General features: G+C 50.2%; 1 protein-coding gene across 2 annotated transcripts in view; it reads right to left on the reverse strand.

The window, feature by feature from the left end:
* The window catches only part of ZNF618 (zinc finger protein 618), a 163,000-nt gene that overhangs the window by 53,047 nt on the left and 86,396 nt on the right, over window positions 1-23,557 (reverse strand). For both annotated transcript variants that reach the window (XM_036261081.1, XM_036261080.1), the window contains exon 2: window positions 16,035-16,078. In XM_036261081.1, the coding sequence (XP_036116974.1) occupies window positions 16,035-16,078 (44 nt within the window). The remainder of the gene's footprint in view (window positions 1-16,034; window positions 16,079-23,557) is intronic.

A 23,557-nucleotide genomic window follows, 5' to 3' on the forward strand; every position in this document is an offset into this window, starting at 1 on the left:
GACACCCTAATCTCAGACTTCCGGCCTCCAGACTGTGAGAAAGTGTCCAATCTATAGTATTTTGTTATGGCAGCCTGCGCTAACTAACCTTGGGCTGGACATGGTCCCCACCACCTGCCTGCTGGCTCATCTCTCCTTATGCTACAGAAATCTGGCCAATGAGGCCAGGACTCAGACGAACGGGACAGGGATGAAAAGACAGGTGGAGGGGACACCAGCCAGAGGCAAGGGCTATCGGGTCAGCTACTTCCTGCGGGACTTGAGCCAGCTCCCTAACCTCTGAGTTTCAGTTTTCAAATCTGCGAAATGGAGCTAACAGGGTTTTCGCAGGGATTTCAATCAACACTTGAAAAGCACTGAGCACAGTGCCTGGCCTCTAACAGCTGACAAATAGTTAGAACATCTTCGGCACCGGGGGGCCCAGTGACACCTCCTCCCAGTGTGCTTGCCATGCCGGGCGGACACCATCTGACCTGTGCCCTTCTCCTCAGCGGGAAACGTAAACCTGGGTGATTCAGTCCCCTCAGCATCCATTTCCTGTATTTATTTAAGAAACACTTCAACAGTTTCCTATGTGCCAGGCACTGTTCCAACGCACGGCCTCTTCTCATCCTCAGCTACAGCCCTGTGAAGTAAGTCCTGGCATTGCCCTAATTTTACAGATGAGGAAACTGAGGCACAAGGTGGGAAACAATTTGTCCAGAGTCACATGGGAACCAAGATTTGATGCAGGCATCCTGGCTCTCAGCTAATGCTCCCCGCCTGGGAGAGAAAGTTTCCGAGGGAAGCCTGCCCACCCGCACCCATGGCAGCCCCCATGGCACCCATTCTTGCCCTTGAGCCCCCCTGCTAAGGCCCAGGGCCCCCTGGGAGGAAGCCGTGCCTATCCCGTCCCAGAAAGAAAGCATTTGAGTTTGGGGAGGCCCAGGAGCAAAACCGGGACCGACAGGTTTGAGAAGTTACAAGGTGACAGCTATGGCTTAGAGAGGGAGAATATTTATTTTTTGTTTTGTTTTGTTTTTAATTTTTGTGGGTGGGGTGGTGGTGGTGGCGGGTGTGGAGGGAGATAGTTCTGCCGGCCGGCCAGCAGCAGGAGGGGACAAGCTGGGTAAGGAGCTCCCTGGCCCTGCGGCACTGGAGCAGAGGCTGGCTGGCGGCCGGGCAGGGATGGGACGTGAGGACTTGAGATGGAAAGAACTTCAGGGTTTGAAGTAGGATCACCTGGGGGCCAATTCTCAGCACTGCCCCTCTCAAGCCGTGGGTTTCTGCCTAAATGACTTCACACATACCTACCTCCACCTCAAGCCTGTCTTCACACCCACACAGTGGGTGAACACAGCACCTACCTCTCAGCGCTGTGATGCGGAGACAACCAGGCAATACCTGCATGGACCGCGGATAGTGGCCCCAGGGGAGATGTTCTATGGGCAGCAACTGTCTTATGGGGGTGGGGGAAGGGAGTGTGCACAGGACGTAGGGGAAGGTTCTTACATTGCATAGATTTTAGTGCAGGGGCTGGGGAGGTAGACAAACAGGAGCTCAAATGCCAACTCTATCACTTCCTGGCTGGTGACACTGAGCGAGACCCTGACCTTCTCTGAGCCTGTTTTCATATCTGTGAAGCGGGGACCCCCCACACCTACTCAAAAGGTCTTGTGAGGATCAACTGCAAAAATGTAAATCCAGGACCTTGTCTAAATGGACTCAGAGAGACGACCATGCTGGTGAAGAACTGTGAAAAAGGGCTGGAATTCCCATTCCCTAGCCGAGACCACGTGGGTGCCAGTGGTCAGCCAGGGTCCTGTCTGACCCTCAGTGCCACCCAGCAAGACTATAGCCCACAGGTCTGGGGGTGGGTGGGGTGCTGGACAGGCAGCTGAGGGTTCTTCCCGGCTTAGCCTTCGCTAGTCCCTGCCCTGGCTGCCCAAGCACAGTGCTCCCCAGGACCGGCAAAGTGGCCCACCAGAGCGGGTGCACAACCTGCCAGTGCTCCCCACAGCGGAGGTCACGGGCAGGGAAGGGAACACTGGGTCCCCTGCCTCAGCCCTTTCTTCACTGCCCACGTTCTGAAGCTCAGCCCGAGTCCTGTGAGCACTGACCATGCCATCTGAACGGACTCAGTGTCCCCTCCTGCTCTTGAGGACCTCACTAGCATCGTGGTGTCCTGCAGAGAGAGGAGCTGCTGCGAGTCAGAAAGGCTGGGTGTCCGCATACCCTGTGACCTCGGGCAAAAGACTCCCTTCTCTGAGCCTCAGTTTCCTTGTCTGTTAAAGGGGGACCAAAATCCTTGCCAGGGCGGGGGCAGATGGGCCAGGGAGCTGATGGACAGATTTCCATGGCGGCTGTCGTGAGAATGACATCCCCGCCTCTGGGAAGCCCGCCCTGCTCACTGGAGATGGAGCGAGACGCCTGTCTGAACGTCCCACCCGCCCCGCACAGGCGGCTCCGGCACTTCACATGGAGCTGTGGAGCCGTCCACTCGCCCACAGGCACGAGGGCACACGGCACACTCCCTCCCATGTGCCACCCTGAGCCCTCGCTGCGCAGAGGACACAGGCAACTTCTCTTCCCCAGCTTCACGCTTCAGATTTACAAGCCCAAATGTTGCTTTTCTCGGCTGCTTTGCATTTAATTAGGCGTCCTAATAACAATGGGATCACAGGAGTACTTACATCACTTTGAATTAGTGGCGCGGCTCCTTCTAACTTCTGTAAAATATTTTTTTCTTATATCATTTTTTAAAATAGAGCTCATTATTTTAATTATATCCATTTAAATGTACAGTGGAGGCCTTGGATATTCTCAGCACGAATCATTAGGTATATTAGTGAAAAGCCCTCGGAATCCATCTACATGCTGACACTCCACAATCTATTCTATTTGTGTCTCTGTAAAACAGATTTATATATAGATAACTACAAAATAGTTGCTCAAGATACGCTATGAATTTTATATTTAACCCGAGTCACACTTCAACATAAAATCTAAAGTCGGGCTCTAGGAGATTTCTCAGCAAGTACACGGTGTCGGTGGTCGCTGGCTACTACCTGTGCCAGGTGCTGGGAGAGAAGCCAGACCAGGCAGGCCTCGCCCAAGGAACTCCCTCAGAACCCTCGCCGTTCACTAAGGCAATGGTTCTCAAAGTGTGCTCCTGAAAGGCCTCAGGGTTCCATGGCAGTGGCCCCAAAGCACCCATGAGGCCTGAAAGAGGAGGGTGATATTGGGTAGGGCTCCAGGATCCCTACTCTCCCTTTGATATGCACAGCTTGGCCTGATGTATACATATGTGGGCTTCTATCTCCCTGTAGTGGGCTAAATGGTGGCCCCCCAATATATGCCCACATCCTAATCATCCCTAGAACCTGTGAATGAGACCTTATTTGGAAAAATGGCTCTTGGCGAATGTAATTAATTTGAAGATTCTGCAATGAGATCATCCCGGACTATGCGGATGGGCCCTACAGCCATGACAAGTCCTTAAGAGAGACTCACAGAAGGCTGGACAGACAGAACAGGGATGATACGGAGAAGGAGGCGGCCGTGGACCACAGGGAGAGGCTGAGTGATGTGGCTGTAAGTCAAACAATGCTGCAGCCACTGGAGGCAAAGCGAAGATTCTCCCCAGAGCCTGGAGGAGTGTGACCCTGCCCACACCCTGCCTTTGGACTTCTGTCTAAATGGACTCCAGAGCCATGAGAACAAACTTCTGTTGTTTTAAGCTACCCAGTTTGTGGGAATTTGTTACAGCAGCTATAGGAAACTAATACACTACATAAGACGAAGTTTAAAGAAACAGCTCCAAAGTGGTTAAGTTTGCAAACCACGGCCCTCCACGACCCTCGGTTTTCTTCTGCTTCGCTCCTACTCATCCCTGTTACTGCATCTGGCCAGTCCAAGGCACCCACAGAGCCTGCCTGGGGAGCTTTCAGAAACAAATCTCGTCCTCTGGGTCTTACCAGATGGTTCTCCAAGTGCTTAGACCTACCCCATCACATCTGGCGCTCATAAGACCCCGTGGCCCAGAGGGAGAATCCAAAACACAGAACAGCCCCCTTCACATCACGTCCGACTCGTGCACCAAGCCTGGTGCCCAGCAGGGACTCAATCAACACAGCGAGGGAACGGCATGCCTGAGGTCTCACAACTTCCAGTGATGAGTCTGTTCTGGAAACAATTCTTCTGCCTCCCATCCTGGAGCCGGTCCCACGAAGCCCTGCAGCCCTCTGGCCACGTTGGAGAAAGAGTCCAGGTGATGCCGGGTGCCCAGGAGTGAGTCAGACAACTTTGTTTCTGGGTACAATTTCTACATCATTCCACCCAAAATGCGAATGCTTGATGGTCTATCAAGTCCCACCAAGTTGCCGTAGTTGGAAGAAGTCCTCAGCAGGCCACACTTCAGTCCTGCCCCTGCTTGACTCAGTTTTCTCATCTGCACAACGAGGGAGCTGGACTCTGATGTCCCAGGCCCTTGACGAGGCCAGACCTCAATCCAGCAGGGGCCCTATCCCCTTGCACAGAATGGGGAGCAGTGCATCCAGTCATACCCCAAGACTCAGCCTGAGGACCCCTCCATCCCTTCCAACGGCTACTGCTTATTTACTCTGGTTCTTTAGGCACCTGAAACAATGTAGGGGAAAAAATTTCTAATCACAGTGTGTAAATGATGACTCCGTTAACTCCCTCTAGAATACAACTTCATTAAAGACTCCACTCATTAGGAATGAGGGTTAACTGACCTCAAGCTGTGCTTAAACACACTCTCCATGAGCACACGGATGCATGGGGTGTTAAATAAATTAACGCACATCCAGCCATGACTTCACAGGCCGTGTTTACCCTGCTGCAGGACCAAGTCCTCCAACTCTGCCCATCCGCCCACCTACCAATGATCTGAGTGCTGACGATCATCTGTTTGCAGATGTCGGGGGGCCCCTCCTTGGCAGTGCTTCCTCAGTCCAATGAGGTCATCGTCTCCCCAATTCCACCGGAGCTGTTCTTCCCAAGGCCTCCTGTGACCTCCATGCTCCTCAATCCAATGGTCCCTTCTCGGTCCTCACTGAGCCCATCCTTTGAGGAACCACCCGCCCCCCTGCATCCGACTCTTTCCCCACTTTGCTCTGTGCTTGCTGGTGGGCCTCACCTCCGGCCCCTCCTGTGCCTTCTGCTGACCCCTCTTCACCAGCCCCAGATCAGCTCTAGAACCTCTTCTATTTTTATCCACACTCTCTCCCTAAGTCATCTTCTCCAGACTCGTGCTTTTAAATATTAACTACGTGAATGAAGATGAATGGCAAAGTCTATCTCCAGCTTGGCCCTGCCCCCTGAACTCCCGGCACACACACGTAACAGGTCCACACCGAGCCGCTGCCACGCCCTCCGCCCAACTCAAGAAACTGTTCTTCTGACGCCTACCCCTGTGCTCTCCCCACTCACCCCGGGTCTAAGATGCCACCAGCAAACAGCATTCTTCTCATTTCCTTCACTAACATTTCCATGCCTCCACCTCCTCAGGCCCAGACCCTGGAATTAGCCTTGTCTTGAATCTACCAGCAAATCCTATAAACTCCACCTTCAAAATATGCCCAGAACCTGAGCTCTCCTTTCCCCTCACCCCACGGCCACCACTCTCATCCAAGCCGCCTTCCTTTCTCCTGTCTCGTTGTAATAACCTCATAGGCAGTCTCCTTGCTCCTACCCCAGCCCAACGTTGGCCCCCAAATCAAGGTTCAACACAGCAGCCAGAGCAAGCCTATAAAACTAAACCAGGTCGGCTCAACATCCATTTCCGGTTCTCATCTCACCCAGAGTAACTGGCGACAGTCCCCACCCGACCCTCAGGGCTCTCCATGACATGCCCCCTGTGCCTGCTGATCTCGTCTGCTAACACTCCCCCTCTCTCGTTCCTCCTAACTGGCCACACTGGTCCCCAAGCTGTCCCCTGAGCACACAGGCAAACTGCTACCCTGGGCCTCTGCCTGGAATATTCTGCCCCTCCCCAGATGCCGCCATGGCTGGAGCTCTCCAATCCTCAGGCCTTTTCTCAAACATCCCAGTGCTAGCCCTGGCCAGTTGCTCAGTGGTTAGCGCGTCAGCCTGCAGACTGAAGGGTCTCAGGTTCGAATATCCCGGTCACACATCCCAGTGCTAGTGGAGATGTCCTGGCTGCCTGACCCAAGGCCTCCGACATTCCAACCCCTCCCCTGCCTTATGTGTTCTGCTCAGCATTTACCCAGCACACTTGTTACCTCTCATCCTCTTCACTGTCTGTCACCCCAACTAGAACACGAGCTACAACAGAACGGGGACTTTGTCTCATTGGTTCACGGTCACATTTCAGCACCTACAGCAGCACCTGGCACGTGGGAGGTAATCAGTAAGCACCTGTTCCTTTAAGGACCCAAGGCACGGGCCTGGAAGGCAATGCCGGCGTCGCCTCCGCAGTATCTCCCTCCAGCAGCACCGCCAAGGAACTGTCGATGGTTTCACTGTCCACTGATGCTCAGAATGGAAGGCAGCAGTGCCCCATCCACCTTCCCTTGGCCTAACATGGGTTGGAGATGTTTCTCACGAGCCAACTGAATAAGTGACGCTTATTCCATCCAAGCCTTATCTATTTCCTTTCCGATGGAAATTTCCGCAAATGTAACACACTCTTCCTACTTCCTAAAGTGCCAGTAGTCTGGTAATACTTGAACACCCGCTTTATTGAGATAGTACTGGCATAGAACACATGTAAGTGGAACGTATACCACGTGATGATCTGATACTGCAAAATGACACCAACTCTCGAGCATACAGGGTCGCCATCCTATCATCAATTGGCAGACTTGTGTCCTCAGGGGGCCTGCAGTCTCATACCAGTGGTTCTAGGAATGCCCCCTCTGCTTCTAACAGGCTTCTGCCCCCTGTAATTCCGCATGGCTCTGGGAGACCTCCAGAAACAAGGCCTCCACCCCCCTGCTTTTTGAATCCCTGTGCCTGGCCCCTGGCTGATGTCAGCTAAGACCTGCTGAATGGTAAAAACAGAACAAGACCCCACGTAAATACGACAGCATGCAGGGTGAGAGGTACTGGTGGTGGTGGCAATGATGATGCAAAAGACTCAAACAAGAACGAGGGCAGCTAAGGCGCCCCGAGTGGCTATGACGTCCCAGGCATGGTGCTTCACGCCACAGTGCCCTACATGGCAAGCAGTTTTGTTTACTGATAAGAAAACGTAGGATCAGAGAAGCAGCGTGACTTTTTCATGATCCCACAGCTTCCTAGTGACAAAAGCGGGATTCAACCAGGTCTGCCCAACTCTAACTCTTGTGCTTTTGATCACTTGGATGATTTCTGTTTTCTCTTCAAGGGAAGAGAAAATAATAAAAACAACTTGTTGAATGAACAAATAAATGACCAAATGACTGGAAGCTCCAAGAGATGGGGAACAGCCCAGCCAGTGTGGCTCAGTGAACTGAGCATCGTCCCACTGACCGAGAGGTCCCAGTTCCATTCCTGGTCAGGGCACATGCCGGGTTTGTGGACTCAATCCCCAGTAGGGGGTGTGCAGGAGGCAGCCAATCAATGTTTCTCTCTCACATGGATGTTTCTCTCTCTCCCTCCCTCTTCCTCTAAAAAATCAATTAAAAAACATATTTACCAAAAAAAAACAGAGAGAGATGGGGAACACATACCCTTCCTTCCTGCAGTACCCTTAGTATCCTGACTGAATGGGGCACATGCTAGATGCTATGAGGGGACCTATCTCTGCCATGGAGCAACATGCATCGGCTCTGTGTTCACCGCTGACCTCCAACTCTCCTTGACATGTTTTAAAATGACTGCTGTGCTCACACATGACCTTTGGATAGAAAGAGGCCCCTGTTTTTCGCTGCAAGGACGGACATCATAATGGGGGGGGGGGAGGTCGCCCCGTCTGTCCACTAGCCTGGAAGGACAACAGAGGGAACCTACAGCCAAACCCCCATTTCCACAAACCCCGGCAAGGAGGCCCACATCCGTATTTTCTATTCCACCCACGCCGCAAATCTCCACGCTATCACCGAGCCTTAATCACCCTCGGAATTACCAGCACTGCCATTTCTGTCATGTATCACTGATATATTTTAATAAATAGTCAAGTAGAAGAGGTGAGATTAATAGATTAAAACTATTAACCTATTAAACAACTCTAACAGTCTAGAAATTCAAAATAACCCACAACGCAGACATACACCATTCGTCTGAGGTCGTTCCCGGGCGCCCAGCTGTCGTCAGTGCGTGGTGTCAGTCAGCCACGACACGGGGTGACTCTGCAGCTCAGAAAGACAGCGTGAAGATTTAAACATTAAGAGTTAATTCCCTGGTTAATTGAAACCTGAAACAGAGAAAAGCGGGGAGTCTTCACGACGCCGTCACGTCCCGAACTCCGACGTGGAGCAGGTGGGCCCCGGGGAAAGCCGGGAGCCTCCTTCCCGGGTCCTGGCACACGGAAGGCTGGCCGGGCCGCTGAAAGGACTTCGCCGCGTCTCGGATGGGAGCACGGCTTCGTCTTCCAAAGGGCCTGGCAGGGGGCAAGGCTCGTCAGCGAAGTGCGCTGCTCTCGGAACACCCACTGCAGGGACCTGCCCACTCAGGAATTCTCGCCCACGTGGAGTCTGCTCACGGGCAGGTGGGGAAGGGGAGGCCGGAGAGGGGCCCATGCCCACCGTTCTGCACCTCTGAGGCGCCCACAGGGCCGAAGCAGACACCAGGGCAGGTAACTCAATCAGTGAAGAGTGAGGCAGTCCTTACGCTGGTCCTCACACTGAACAATGTGTAAGCAGAATAAATACACTCCCTCTGCCACCAACGTTACTTCCTGCCAAGGCTGTGACTTGGCTCCCATCCCTTACCCTTACAATGCCTCTGGCCACTTTCTCCTTAAAATGAAAAGTCCTACCCAACAGGATCACCTCCCCTCCAACATCCTGCCCACACTAACGTGGGACACCCGGTGTTGTCCGGATGCCATCCCTCCAACGGCAGTGCCCCACAACCCCATCCTGGCATTACATCTGGCCTCCTCCCCTCCACACTCCACCCACCAGTCCTGGAGGCCAGCTGACGACAGGCTGAGGTCTGTAATGCACAGCCAGCTGTGTCCACACACTCTGTGGTGAGGACCCAGCCTGGTCCCTCACTGCCCCGAGGTACGCTGCCCCCTGACACACAAACGAGACTCCTAACTACACAGTCCAGGTCCTCCCAAGGTATCGGGATGATTAACTAGATGTGTGGACCTCTAGATCCAGGCTCCCTAACCTGCCCACACCCTCTCCTCGCGCGTAGGCTGGGGAGGTGAACACGAGCCACTAAGGGTTGTGTAGAAGATTCAAGCACAGAGATGCACACAGGCGCCCAGTATGGCACCGCACACATAGTAGGGCTCAATAAATGTTGCTTATTTCCCTCCCATCCTTATCAAGCACTTGCCAGACAAAATATGAAAAGTTAGTTGAAACTATGAAACATATGGGCTCGTAGGTCATGGATGAAGTACTCATAAATGAGTGCAGAAGGGGTTTTTAGGCCCAATCAAAACAATGGGAATAGCAGGCATGGTCCCCTCCACTCAGCAATGATGAGGCGGAGAGCTGAGGACACCCTGCGGCCAAGCCAAGTTCACTGCCAAAGGGGAAGGCAGGAGGGATCCAGGTGGATTCGGAGTATGCTGGCATTCTTAACATCACGTGTTACAAGACACCCAAAGGAAGTTGAAGCTAAGGGTGAGGATTTTTCCCTTCAGACAGACAGACGATGAGGTTGTGGGAATTTCCCGAGCTGCTTTCTCAGATCAAGGGCTTTGGTCACTGAGGAACTGAACAGGTCAGAGCACCCTAGTTACCATCCTCAAGACGGCACTTCTTCAGGACAAGGCAGGACTTCCAAACGCTCGGAACTGACCGCTGCAGCTTCACGAGAAGTTTCTTAACTTGCTCAAGGAGCAGAAGTGGGAGACCCGAGCTGGTGGGGGGACTGAGCAGAGGCTCCCTAGAGACCCATCACTTCACTCTGCAGGACCACGCCGAGCTCAAGAGCCACAGTGCCACTTGGCAAACACGATTCACCAATTTTGTTGTGCATAAGTAAATATGAATTTCTGTGGCTGTCTCCACAGGGCAAAACCCAAGGATGTGTCTGAATTTTCAAAAATACACCCTATTGACAGAGTCTTGGTTTAACAGTACCTGATAAAGCACAGTGAACTCTGCCCACCAAACAAGCACCTGCCCCTCTCCACTCCCCATCCCCTAACACACACACACACACACACACTTACTTTGGCACTGAACTGAAGTGAAGTTTCAGAGCCAACTTTGCCCGAAGTTTGGTAGGGTGAAAATATACATTTCTGGACATCAAATAAGCTCCAATAAGAGGAGCATTAACCTAGAGTCGAGAGAGGAGAAGCAGGCTGACTAAAACACACCCAGAGTTCCCATGTGATTCATTCTGCTAACACCACAGTGCTCACTGACTGGGCCCACGGTTACTGTGAATTTTTGTGCCAATGAAGTTAATTTGTTTAGGGCTACTTTTATTTTACTGCTGAAATCCAAAATGCCAAACAACAAGAATATGCTATTCAAAAAACAATCATGCAGCTACACACATGTGGTTATCAAATTAAATGGTCCACCAGTGAAAAATTTTGGCTAAAAAGAACAAGACTCGGTCTGGCCCAAAGCCATTTGACTATCTGGGTAACGTTGGACAGGTCTATTTCCCAGTTCCCTCCGAGGAAGAGGGATGCCGATCGCTGCCTCGGAGGGGCTCTGGGAGGACCAGATGAGGTATGCATACACTGCATAGCAAAATAGCTGGGTCAGGGTAGGCCCTCCACAAATACAAGCGCCATCCGCACCTTATCCCTGCCTCCAGCCCTCTCTCCATTGTCTAGACTCTATAAGAAATCAATTGCCACCCCACTGTTACCTCTTCCTAGGAATGGAATCCAGCATGATGGGGACGTGATAAAACCAAGCTTTCACTGAACACCTACTATGGGCCAGACATTGTGCTAAGGGTATATAAAGTATTATTACACAATAATAGTAACATTTAAATTATTAATATCATTATCACTCACAACACTATGAGGGAGGTACTAGTACAATCCCCATTTTACCAATGAAGAAACAGAGTAAGGTCAGGTAACTAGCCCAAGGTCACATATCCAGGAGGTGGACAGTGCCAAAATCTGAACCCAGGCCACCTGGGCTCTTCAACACTGTGCTAAACTGCCTGGCCCTTAGTGGGGCTAGAAAGAGGACAAGGAAGATAGCTGTCTGGAGCCACACGGGTTATGGCTATTCCACACCCTCCGAAGACCAATCAGGAAGCTGTGCACTTTGGATGCAGGACTCACACAGTTCTTTGTGAAACTGGAGTCCTTAGGTCTGGATAAAATAACCTTCTAGAAACTCACTTCCAAGCCTACCTTCTAAGATCCTGCCTGTCCTGAACCCTTAGCAACACTTCTGATAATCTATTGGCCCCTGCTGTTACCTCTTCTCCTGGTAGCCAGAATGATCCTTTTAAAACCAAATTTATAATTTAAAAAAATTTTTTTAAATAAAGCCAAATTCATGTTACTCTTCTGCTCAAAATCCCCAGTGGTTCCCCACCTCACACAGGATAACAGCCTCCAAGGCCCTAAACAACCACATCAGCCTCCTTGCTGTTGCTCCAAAATGATGTACACATTCCTGCCCCAGGGCCTTTGCACCTACTGTTCTCTCTGCCTGAAATGTGCTTCCCCCATGAATGCTTGGCTCAGTCCCTCATCTCCTTCAGATCCTTGTTCAAATGTCACCTTCCTAGTGATGCAATACTCCCTCTGGTTCGCTAATCCCCCTGCCTACTTTCCCCCCCACAGCACTTTTGCCACATGACAAACCACATATTTTATGTATTTATTATGTCTCCTCAACTCCCACTAGAACATCAGCTCTACAAGGCCAGGGACTCTGTCTGCTTTGTTCACTGCTGTATTTCCAGCACTAGGACAGACTCTGGCCCTTAGCAGGTGCTCAGTATCTGTGGAATGAATGACTGAGACTATTTCTCATCTTTCCCCGCCCCAGCAATCCCCCTGTCTACTTGATCCTGACCATTTGTTAGGCAACTGGTATACCCAGTGAACAAATGAGTCCCTTAATCTCCTCCATCCCTGATTTCCTTATCTCAAAATGAGAGTGTTGGACTAGATTATCTCTAGAGTCCTTCCAGCTCTGAAAACCTTCAACTGACAAAAGAAAAGCATAATTCTTCATTAGAGCAAGCTTGTAGCTGCATTTACTTGATTATAAAAACCACATTTCCTTTAGCATTTTCCACAGTCAAGGCCGCACAGCCCCATGCCCCTGAGAATAAGTGAGGTTTGGCTGAGCTGTGTCCATGATGTGTAACCTGCACACCAGGTCAGCATTAACCTCAAGTGCTGGGATCACTGGTCTTGTAAAACTGACCCAGGTTGGGTTACAGGGGAGTAAACCAAACCACATTCGGTTGTCTCTTAGGATCAGAAACACCACCTTTCCTTATCCCCCTCAATTTAACACTAATTCCTTAGCAGCCCATATGCTGTTGGTTTTGGGGTTTAGCCAGAGGCCCTCTGGAGAAGTAACAAAATTCTGGGCCAAAGGGAAGGAGCTGGGACTAAAGCAGACCCCAGGAGGTAATCGAGTGTTCTGTGGCTTGGATGGGAGCTGAGTGGAAGCCCATGTCAGAGGGTCATGGGTCCTTCAAGGTCATTCCTGACCAGGGCCATCTAGCCTACCTGTGACTTCAGGGAGGCTTGGGCCTTTGTTTCCCCATCTGAAACAGAGACTTAGTGAGTCTAATGTTCCACCCAGCCATTCTAACCCAAGGCTGGGGTCAAATACACCAGCATCAGCTAAGGCCTTCAATGACATTCTCTAATGTTTAATACATAAGTCCCTTCTCAGACTGAATGCTGGGTCACTATATAATACTGCTTTGGTCTTCCAAAGATGCTCTATTAGCTTTAATGACAGAATCAATATAAACTCACTTGTTAGCTCCTTTGGAGTCCCTGCCTTCTCAACAAGCCCCCAGCCTATGGCACAGCCCTTGGCCCCCAGTAGTCTCCATTAACACCTGTTAACTGACCACTTCACACCAAGAAGTGAGAGGGCACAGTGGTTAAACATATGCATCAGAGAAGTCAGACCTGGCTGAGCATCCTGGCTGTACTGCTCACTTCCAGCGGGGCAGCCTGAACCCTCTCTCAACTTCCTCATCTGTAAAGTGGGAATAATAAGGGCACCTCCCTCTTAAGGCTATTACGAAGATTACATAAATTAAGAGTAAATTCATATATGTACGTCAGTCAGCCCGGATTTGACATGTAAGAGCTGACTCAATGGTACTCACTATTATTAGAAAGTTCAAGTCACCTTAAGGATTGGACTGGTCCTTCCTGGTATATATTCTGGCATCTTGGTAATAATGCGGGTCTGCCTAGGCTAGTCAGAGGGAGCAAAGGGATGGCATGCATGGCGCCAGCCCGCTCCCCAGGCGGGGCAGGCATCTCTAACCTGCTGTGGGCTGGTAAGCCTCAATACAGAGCTTCGGGCAGCCCCGGGGCCATGGGGAAACCCACCTGCTGTCCTCTGATCAACGGGCAGATGCCGGTCTGGGAGATTCACGCACAAAGGCAAGGCCCGCATCCGCATGAGAAGCAGGAGAAACGGATGGAGCCTTGTCTGCAGACCCAGCCCTTTGCAGAGTGCCGGCCATGCGGCAGACACTTACATGTCCGTTACATGAATAAATTCGCATCAACTCCATCCAAGTGCACAGCACACAGCACTGGGCCTAACCTGGCAGGTGCTCAATAATGTGGGAGGACGGGGGAAGGGGCCTGCTAGACCCTCACTGAGCACACTATCGGTGAGCAGAGAAAGCCCCCGACTGTGGGAGGTTCAAGACCTCACACAGCCAAGACCCTGAGGGCCTCTCCTCCCCAGGGGCACAATGAGAGGGAGGGGCCAGACAAAGCCCAAGGCCCCTTCCGGTCCCAACACTCCAAGAAGCACTTCCAGGCACCACTCTTCTGAAGACGCGGGCCCGCAGGCCATGGCTTCCTACACTGTCCTAACGAAGACTCCTCCCAGGGCCAGAGGGGAGAGGCACAAGGCACTGAGCAACTGCTGGTCATGACATGGGTCACACCTGTGTTCACAAGCCTGGCCATCCACCCCTCCATGCCAGCCCACACGCCAGTCCCTACATCGTTCCCACATCACTCCCACCTCGTCCAGCAGAGCTGGCCCGGAAGCACTGAGCACCTGCTACACGCCCGCCCAGCAGTGAACAACACGGACGTGACCCTCGCCGACTGGCACTAGAGAAGCAGAGAAAAATACACAAATAAGTGCAATATTTATGGAGCGTGAACAGGCCACAGGCTCTTGAAGAAGGGGGTCAGGGAAGGCTTCTCTGGGGAGCGGGATGGAATTGAGGCCTGACGTATGAAAGGGCCCTAATTATGGGAAGATCCAGAAAAGAACACTCCAGGCAAAGGAACAGCAGTTGCAGAGACTCTGAGGCAGGGCCCGCAGACCGTGGCCGTCTGTGTACTGTCTTCTCTATGGCACTTGGGCATCACACGGGCGGAGCGGAGAAGTTGCCACAGACTACGGCCTGTGAAACATAAAGTATTTACTATCTGACCCTCCACAGGTAAACTTGGCTGACCCCGGACTGAGTATTAGATAAATACAGAGGTCAGAGAAGCCAACACAGACTGAACGAGGGGGGAGACGGACACCGGGGAGGTGGATGGGAGCCGCCCCAGGCTGGGCTGTGTGGGTCACAATGCCCTCCACCCTGCTGTCATCCCTCCACTCTACCCGCAAACAGCTGCCAGGGTGCTCTCCCTGAAACGTGGCACTGTCTGCTCAGAGAACTTGAACAGCTCCCATGGTTTCCCAAAGGCTATCCCAAGGAACACTCTCTCCATGCGATGAACCTCAATAAAAGGGTTCTATGGCTCCCTAAGTTTGAGAAACATGACATTCTCCTCTCTCCCCCTCTCTCTCTCATGTTTTCGATCATACACATTATTGGCACATGAAAGGCTCTGAAAAGTTACACCGTGAAGAAATTGCTTGACTTTGTTTAACCTTACACTGTCCGTCAAACTTATTTGGCCACAGAACCCCTTTTGTCCCACAAAAATTTATTAACATTTTAAAAAGAGTGTTTCATGGGCTAAAGGGCAAACTCCTCTGCTTGACATTCACGATCTGACCCCAGTGTCGGTAGGTAATCCTAGATCCTCTTCCAGATCACAGGTGTGGCCTGGGGGGCCATCTCTCATCTGTCTCTTCACTTCTTGCCTCCAATGCCCCAAATAAAGTCTGCCCAAGGGAACAGCCCCAGCAGCAGGACTACGTCTATCAAGTGCTTGCCTGTGCCACTGATGGACATCCACTGCGGGGGCCAGCCAGTATCCCTTCCTCCCTTCTTTGGTAATGAGCCTAGCTTTCCTTTGGGGACCACCCCTCCCCATCTCCTGCCAGCTCCAAGGGTGAGGATCCACCCCTGGTCTGGCTCAGCAGGGTATTCCATTCCCCTGCTTTGGAGTGACCAGTTCGGGGGGGCAAGCAAAGGACTTAAGCCAGGCCAGCTGATTCCAGACTAGGAGGGGGTTGGCTCCCCTGGAATTCACCACGAAGGAGATGAGATGGAATTCAAGCCCAGGTCTTTCTGCCCAGTCTTGTGCTTCAGCCCTAAGTTCCCCCCAACTCAAGCAGCCAAAGGCCCAATTCTGGATTGGGTCACCCTTGGTTCCAGTCGCAGGTGCCCACGGAGGACGCCAGGAGAGCTGGAAAGTGCTGCCCACAACTGCACACCCTCCAGGGAAGAACGGATACTTCTCGCAAAGGGGGCCGGCCTGGACCATCCCTCCTTTCCGGTGGAAGAGGAGAACCAGGAAGAGATCTCCGCTAAGCTGTGAGGCTGGGGTGGGGGGCGTGTACCTGCTCGCCGTGCTTTTCCTTCCAGCCGCACTGGCTCCGTCAGCCTACAAGAGAAACCCAAAACACCTGCATTAGCCAAGGGGGAGGACGGATTCCACCCACTGCCACCCATCAGGCTGCTGCTCAGCACCAGCTGTCAGACACAGGGGTGAGCTGGCCGCCACCCCCTGCTCCATTCCTCTAGGCTGGAAAAATCTGCCCCCAGTGGTGAGAGGGAGTCAGCACACCTCCGATCCAAATTTGCTTGGCCCTTTAAATCCAGCGGAGCACCCATTGCCAACACAAACCCAGCAACCACAGAGCCCTGGGGACTCAGTGAAAAGTAAGTAACCAGCTAAATCTGAGATTGAATTGCACCATTTTTATTTTCAGCTGGGATTTCCAATAAAACAGTAGCTGCAGATTTATTCCTACCAAGCTGAGGGGGAAAATCTACTTATGTTAAAATATTCTGCCCTCCCCCAGCCCTCCAAGCAGGGGGAGGTAAGAGAGTGCCAGTTCTTAATCTTCTTATTTGGGGGTGGGAGGTGGAGAAATAAGGCTGACCAAATGAAATTTTCAGAAATCATAAAATTTTGGTTCAGACGGAGAGACCTAGGCCCTGGGCGAACAAGGGGCTGTCTGGAGTCTCATGAGGACTGAATGACAAATACCTGGGGATCCTGACTCCCAGGCCACTGCTGGGGGGACCTTAATGTGGAGGCTGCAGACGTGGGGGGAACGCCCAGGCTAGGGAATGCTTCTTCAGCCAGAAGCATTCCCTAGCTTTGTGGAAACATTTATAATAGTGATCATAGTTCATATAATGTAGGTTCAAAACTCTCACACACATTTGCTCCCAAATTCAGAATCCTTCCAATTTTAGCAAGGTAATGTTGGCACATGTGTTCTATATTTAGAAACAACCCTGGCAGGGTCTGGAGAGGCCCCAGAACTCAAGCACACTGATATTTCTACAGTGAAGGTATGCAGTCCGCCCTGCCCGGGAGAAATGAAGAGGGCAACTAGCCTCTCCTCCCTCAGGTCAAGCTCTGCCACTTCGTCGGTTACAAGAAATCTTTTTTGTTTTCAAGCTTTTCGAATTTCAGGACCCAGAATAAAAACAGCAGCAGCTACCTTTTGACGAGTGCTTACGGGAAGTTGCAAACTGGCAAAACCAGATGGCAGACTTTGATCCAGAGAGTAAATATGTAAAAATAAAGGCATTTACCCTGCCCACCCCCAACCCCGCAAAAGGCCACATTCCAACTTCTCTTTAAAAACCAGTTAATACAGCAACACACAGTCCCACATGGCCACAGTCAACTAGAGCTGACATGCCTGGTTCTCTACAGTCTCCACCTGTGCCTCTTGCCTCCCACCCAGGCCTCTAGCCTGGCCCCTGTGGGCATCCAGACTCGCTCCCCGGTGAAGAACTTCCCAGCAGGTGCTAGTGCCTGGCCAGCAAATACCTTATTTAATCCTCTCAATAGGCCCTCAATACACATACACAATATTCCCATTTTACAGGTGAGGCACACAGGGTCCTTATGTCATTTGTCCAACACCCCCCAGGTCTGGGTCACTCCAGTGCCTCCTTCCTCAGCTCTGTAATATTTTACCTCCTGCCAACTTTCAGGAGAGTCAATCAGGAAATGGGGTGAGCCCACATCACCCCCATTGCCCACACAAGGGAAGTAGAAAGGTGAAGGACCAATGAATGGAGAGGCCTGAGCGGGAAAAATTAATGGAATGCTGTTGTATTATTTCAGCAGAAGAAACAAAGCAGAAAATGGTTTGCATATCATTTCACTGGGAGCAAAAGAACAGGATCAATTACAGCCTCTTGGAAACGGCATTCCTCCAAACTTGTCTGTAAAGCGGCGGGAAGACATTGTTTTCATGCCCACAGCATAAGAGGCAGAAGTGATAGGGGTTGGAAATTCTGCCCCAGAGACCCTAAAAAAACTGAAAAATCCCAAATGACCTCTCGTCTTTCAGACTAAACTCTGGGCATCTATTTCTAGCATTTCATACATATTTTTAATGTTGTCTTTTTTCATCCTTTTCCTTCGTAATTTCACACAGAGCCAACCGTTCAAGTGCAATGAACATGTGGCTGGGTGCGCAGGGGAGGAGACGCTCTGTTTTCGGCATACCTATCATCCCCAGCCATGTTGCCCTTTCATGATGCTTATGATACTTGAGTTTTGTTATCACTACTAGCAACACTCATTTTTGTTTTCCACCCTATTTTTTTATATGTTTTTTTTTATTTCTTTTTCAGAGAGAGAGGAAGGGAGAGAAACATTGATGTGAGAGAGAAACATCAATCAGCTGCCTCCAGCATACCCCCTACTGGCGATCAAGTCTGCAACCCAGGCATGTGCCCTGACTGGGAATCAAACCAGGACCACTCGGTCCATGGGATGATGCTCAGTCCACGGAGCCATGCCAGCCGGGCTTCCACTCTATTTTATAAAATAAAGAAAATGTTCAACATGTTCAAATAATTCTCCAAACAAATCCCTTTGGACAGCCTAAGACGGTGGCACGGGGGAAAACGAACTGCTGGAGGAGTGCTACTTCGGCAGGGTGTAAACTGTCCATTTAGAGCTGGACAACAAGCATGTCAGGTGTCGACAGCATGTGTCAGTATCGTAGCACCTGTCAGTTACAGCACCTGGGCCTGGCTGAGTCTAGATCCACCATAATGACAGGGGACAACCTCTTGGGCCCTCCCAGGCCTAGTTGAAGCCCATAGTGCTAAAGGTGCCGACTCTAAGTCATAGAGATGCCTAAGGTGCCAGGTGGCTTGGTCTGTGTCCTCACCAAGCAGCACACCATAGCGATCCCTACTGTTCAGATCCTGACACTGCCATTTTCCTAGGCCCAAACAGTCTAACACTAGCAAATTCATGCGACTCAACCTAAACCACAAACTCACCTTTACCCAGGGTAACCTGACTTGATCTCAATTTGAACCAAAGTTTAAGAGCACTGGGCTTAGACTCAGCTGGTCTGCGTTCGAGTCCTGATTCTGCCATTGTCTGGTTTTATGTTCCTAGGCAACTCATTTGTACTCACAAGGCCTCAGTTCCCTCATCTGCAAAATGGCAATACAGTAATCCCAGGACCTACCGCATGGGGCTGGCATGAGACTTAAAACAAGGTAACTTAAATATACTAACACATGTAAAAATACTTAGCATGGGCTCAGCTATAATAATGATAATCATTAACACTAGATTCAGTTACCAAGGCCACCATGTATTGGGTCCAGGAAACTGAAGCACAGAAAAATGGAGTGACTAGAATAAGATTACCCAGCAGATGAGCAAGTGGCAGAGCTGGCCTGGACAGCACCAGGGGTCTTCCCAGTCTGTGTCAGGCCTGATCCGAACCCCTACTGCCAGTCAGCATCTCAGGAGCTTCCACCCGACCCCCAGCCACTGAATACCGCAATGCAGGTAAAGTACTAAGCGCAGGCCAGGTACCTGTTGTAATCGTTTAAGTAATGGAAAGTCTACGGCTGCCGCCACCACTGGGCCCTGTGCTCCTAGAGGATATGCAGCTTCCTGCCCAGGCTCTGTCTGGGTCTCACTTTGAACCTTGGGCAAGCTCTTTCCTTTCCCTGGACCTGAGATTCTCCATAGGCAAAAATGGGGACAGGAGCATGAGAGTTAAACCAGATCATCTCCACCCTCTACTTCCATCTGTCATTCTCTGTGGAGTTGACCCAACCTCAACCAAACCCCTCAATGGCAAATGAAATGTGTTGGGGGACAGTGGGCCATGAGAGGCCCTGCTGCTCACTCTCACAGAGGTGGGGGTAAAGATACCCAACCCTTCAGCTCCCCATAAGGGTACCTGTCCCCTTTTCCTAGCCCTATCCATTCCCTACACACCAGCTTCTCCCTAGGACCTGGGCAAGGCTATTTTTGGTTTCGTTTGACCCTCCTCTTCCCTCCCAAATGAATGTTAAGTTGTTCTTTTCCATTCTCTTATTAAGGATTTTCTTGGAAAGAAAATATTATTCCAAACCCAGAAATTTTATTTCTAAATTTGTGCAAATGTAAGTTGTAATACATAAGCTGCATTTCACATTTTGTGCAAATGGCAGAAACAGGCAATTCGTGTGCTACGGGATGGGGGCTGGCCAACGATTTCGATAAAATAAACCCTTTTTTAATTTAAATGCTAATGCACTGAATTAAAATTTAATAACTGAGGAAATTGAAAAGCCGAGCAGGAATATTGGAAATAAATCCAAGCAGAAACAGCTGAAATTAAAAATTCTAGAGAGTGGGAGGATAGCAGCTAAGCTGTCTTATATGATTACATTTTTTTTTTCAGAATGAAGCAAAAAAAAAAAAAAAAAATCCTATCTCTCGCTGGCTCTAGGGCAGTAAATCCACAGTGCTGTGATTTATTGCTCAATTTTCCTGAGGGAAAAAGGCTTTCTTTCATGCTGAAATATTTCATAAATTTCAAGCCAGCATAAATTCTTAATTTAAAAGTTATGGAGGTCACATTTAGTGCACTGGTACGGTTCCAAAATCTTAAAGGAATAGCAGAGACCGGAAGGAAAAAAAAAAAAAAAAAACAAAGAGGAGGGCTAGAATTTGCTTTTTTTTTTTTCATTTTGGTTTTAATTCACGAGTTGAAATTTCATTATTAAAGATTCCTCCTGGATGGATGAAACCCAAGCACGTGGGGAACTGGTGTGTGTTTGGAAATCTGCTGCAAAAGATGAAGAGATAAAGATTTAATTCAATTATAAAAAGGCTTTTTTTTTTCCCCCTTTAAGCCACTTGAGGAATTTCTGGTAAAAATTTCCTCCCTTCACTGCCCCGGAAGGGGTGAGGGTGGGGGAGGGTGGCCAATGTAATTGCTTCTCTTAGATCTCCAATCTTTTGTGCACACTGATATATTCATTTGTTATACAGCTGTTCAGCGGCGGAAAGAATGCTGGGGCGCCCATAATTCTAAGCAAATCAATCAAAAATTAATGATTTGTCATGCTTGCACAATGGAGGAAAACAGCTCCTTGGGTCCTGGCTGCCTGATCTCAAAGAATGAAATGTCTTTCTTCGATAACAGAGCAAGAGTTTCAGGGAGGCTGGGGTGCCAGAGCAAATGTGGGGGCTCATAGCTCCCCGAGCCGTGAGGGAGTGAGGGGGGCCCACATCCTGGAGGGGGGCATCTCCAAGATGGCGCCTTGGCCGGTCAAGCCTAGGACCTGGCGCAGCACATTTCCGTGAGGGTCTAATTAGGATCTTGCCTTCCCCCTCCCCCACTGAAACTCAAAAATTGCTTCCTCTCTGGAGACTTCAATGATCCCCTCCCCCACCAGATATGAACTGTCCCTGCTCACTGTTCTCCAGCACTGCGAACACACCACCAAAGCCTTTCACCAACTCAAAGGGCTGGGACCACGGTTCCTGGACCCCTCTCCCCCTCGACCATACGCTCCCCCAGGACAAAGCCAACATCTCACGTGTGGCCACGTCTCCAGCACCCAGCTCAGGGCCTGGCACAGAGCAAAGAGCTAGCAAATATGGCCGAATCCGTTAGCTAGCATTTCTCAGGAAATGCAGATGAGGTTGCTTAGATGACTGATGAACTGCATGCATCAGGAATTATACTTGGATGAAATATAGCAATTGATCTTAAGTAATCAATCACTCCTTTATTCACTCAACAGATATTTCCTTGAAAGCCTACTATGCATCAAGCACTGTGCTCAGCTTTGGGTGGGCAAGTTCAAATCCACTGATGGACCATTCCAAATCCCCAGTGCTCACTGATTCTGGGGCTTCTCTCCATCCTTGGAAGGGAAGTGTGGATACAAACCCAGGGGGAAGGGAAGTCCTCCGTGTGCTCAGATGCCCCTGGAGTCTTGTATTCTTACTAACCCACATGAATGTTATATTCACAAGTATCAAATGCATGTCACTCCATAACACATGTGCGTATTTCATACAAATATATGCATGTTAATTTGAAAAATTCTGTTTTAAATTACCAACTGGTCCAACTGATCCTGTTGGAAGGTGCTCAGCCTCAGCGGCGAATGAAACCAAGTGCACTTGACCTGGAGGCCTGCAGGGGGCAGCACACCTGTGAGAAGCACCTGCCAGAGGGCAGGAGGCTTAGTGGGTCCAAAACAATTCAAGCCTCATTTACCTCTCTCTTCCCTTCCCAATATCCAGTGAACCCTCAAATTTAACTCGTGCTTTCTCTCTCCCACTGAGGCACAAGACCCAAACCAAGAGCAGTCATTTGCTCCTCCAACAGGTATTTACTGAGCTCCTTCCATGCACCAGACATCTTCTAGGCAGCTGGGATATAGCCCTGCTCTCATGGCCAGACGTTCAAGCGAGACCACTGAACGGCTTTGGCTTTCACTCTGCAGAGCCAATGGAAGGTTTTGGCAAAGTGACATAATTTTAAACAATTTAAATTTCATTTAAAAAAGATCATTGCAGCTGCTGTGTTGAAAATAGACTGTGGGCAGAGGTGGAGGCCGGTGAGCAGGTTACTGCAGCAGCCCAGGTCAAAGATGAGGGTGGCTGTGTCGGGTGAGGAAGGGCTGGGTTCTGAGTACATCAGAAAGTAGAACCAACAGGACTTGCTGATGAACTGAAGGCGGCGGCGGCGGAAAGAGTCAAGGAAGATTCCAAGAATTGTGCCCCTCAGCACCAAGAGAAATGGAACTGCATCTCTCTGGTGCATGGAAATATTAATCACCAGCACTGCCAGCACTTTATAGATCATTACACTGCATTGAATCCTCCCACAACCCCAAGGAGGCACTGCAGTTTAATTATCCCCCTTTGATCAAGAATTAACCAAGCACCCAGAGGGGCAAGTGACTTGCCCAAGGTCACAGAGCTGGTCAATGTCTTGGCCAGGGTTCACATGTTTTCTATATACACCTTCATTCTCTAGAACCAAGAAATCAAATTTGGCCCCAAACAACGCAGATGAACTGATTTTCTATCTAACTGCAGGGTCCCAGATGGAGCAAAAGCCGTCCCCACTTCTATTCACCAGGTGCTCCTGAAACACCTATTAAGGATGACTCTGCCAATACTGAACAATAGCTCTGCAAGTTATAAAGAGGACTGCATTCCCAAGAAACTAAATATAGTATAAAATCCCGAATTAGACCTTGCTTCTTAGATCACATTCAGCAATATGTTTCTGGCATGTGGTAGCTGGTTTTTAATTATGTATATTTGCTTTCCCAAGAGAACACGGTTACTCGGAGGCACTGGCAGCCCTGGGTCCATGCTTGAGGGGTGATGGGAGCCGCCAGAAAAGGCTCTCAGTTAAAAAAACTGGAACTCAGATGGGTGATGCCATTTTTCAATAGACATTTATACAGTTCATAATAGATGTGTGATTCTGAGCAAGGCCTTGGGAGACAGATGCTAAGTTGAATCAGACATGGATCCTTATTTATTCACCCAAGTACTACCGATTACGTACCAACAATGTGCTGGCCACCAGGGCCGTTACTGGGGACACAACAGCCA

This window comes from Molossus molossus, unplaced genomic scaffold (assembly GCF_014108415.1).
Source record: "Molossus molossus isolate mMolMol1 unplaced genomic scaffold, mMolMol1.p scaffold_m16_p_14, whole genome shotgun sequence".
Taxonomy (NCBI): Eukaryota; Metazoa; Chordata; class Mammalia; order Chiroptera; family Molossidae; genus Molossus; species Molossus molossus.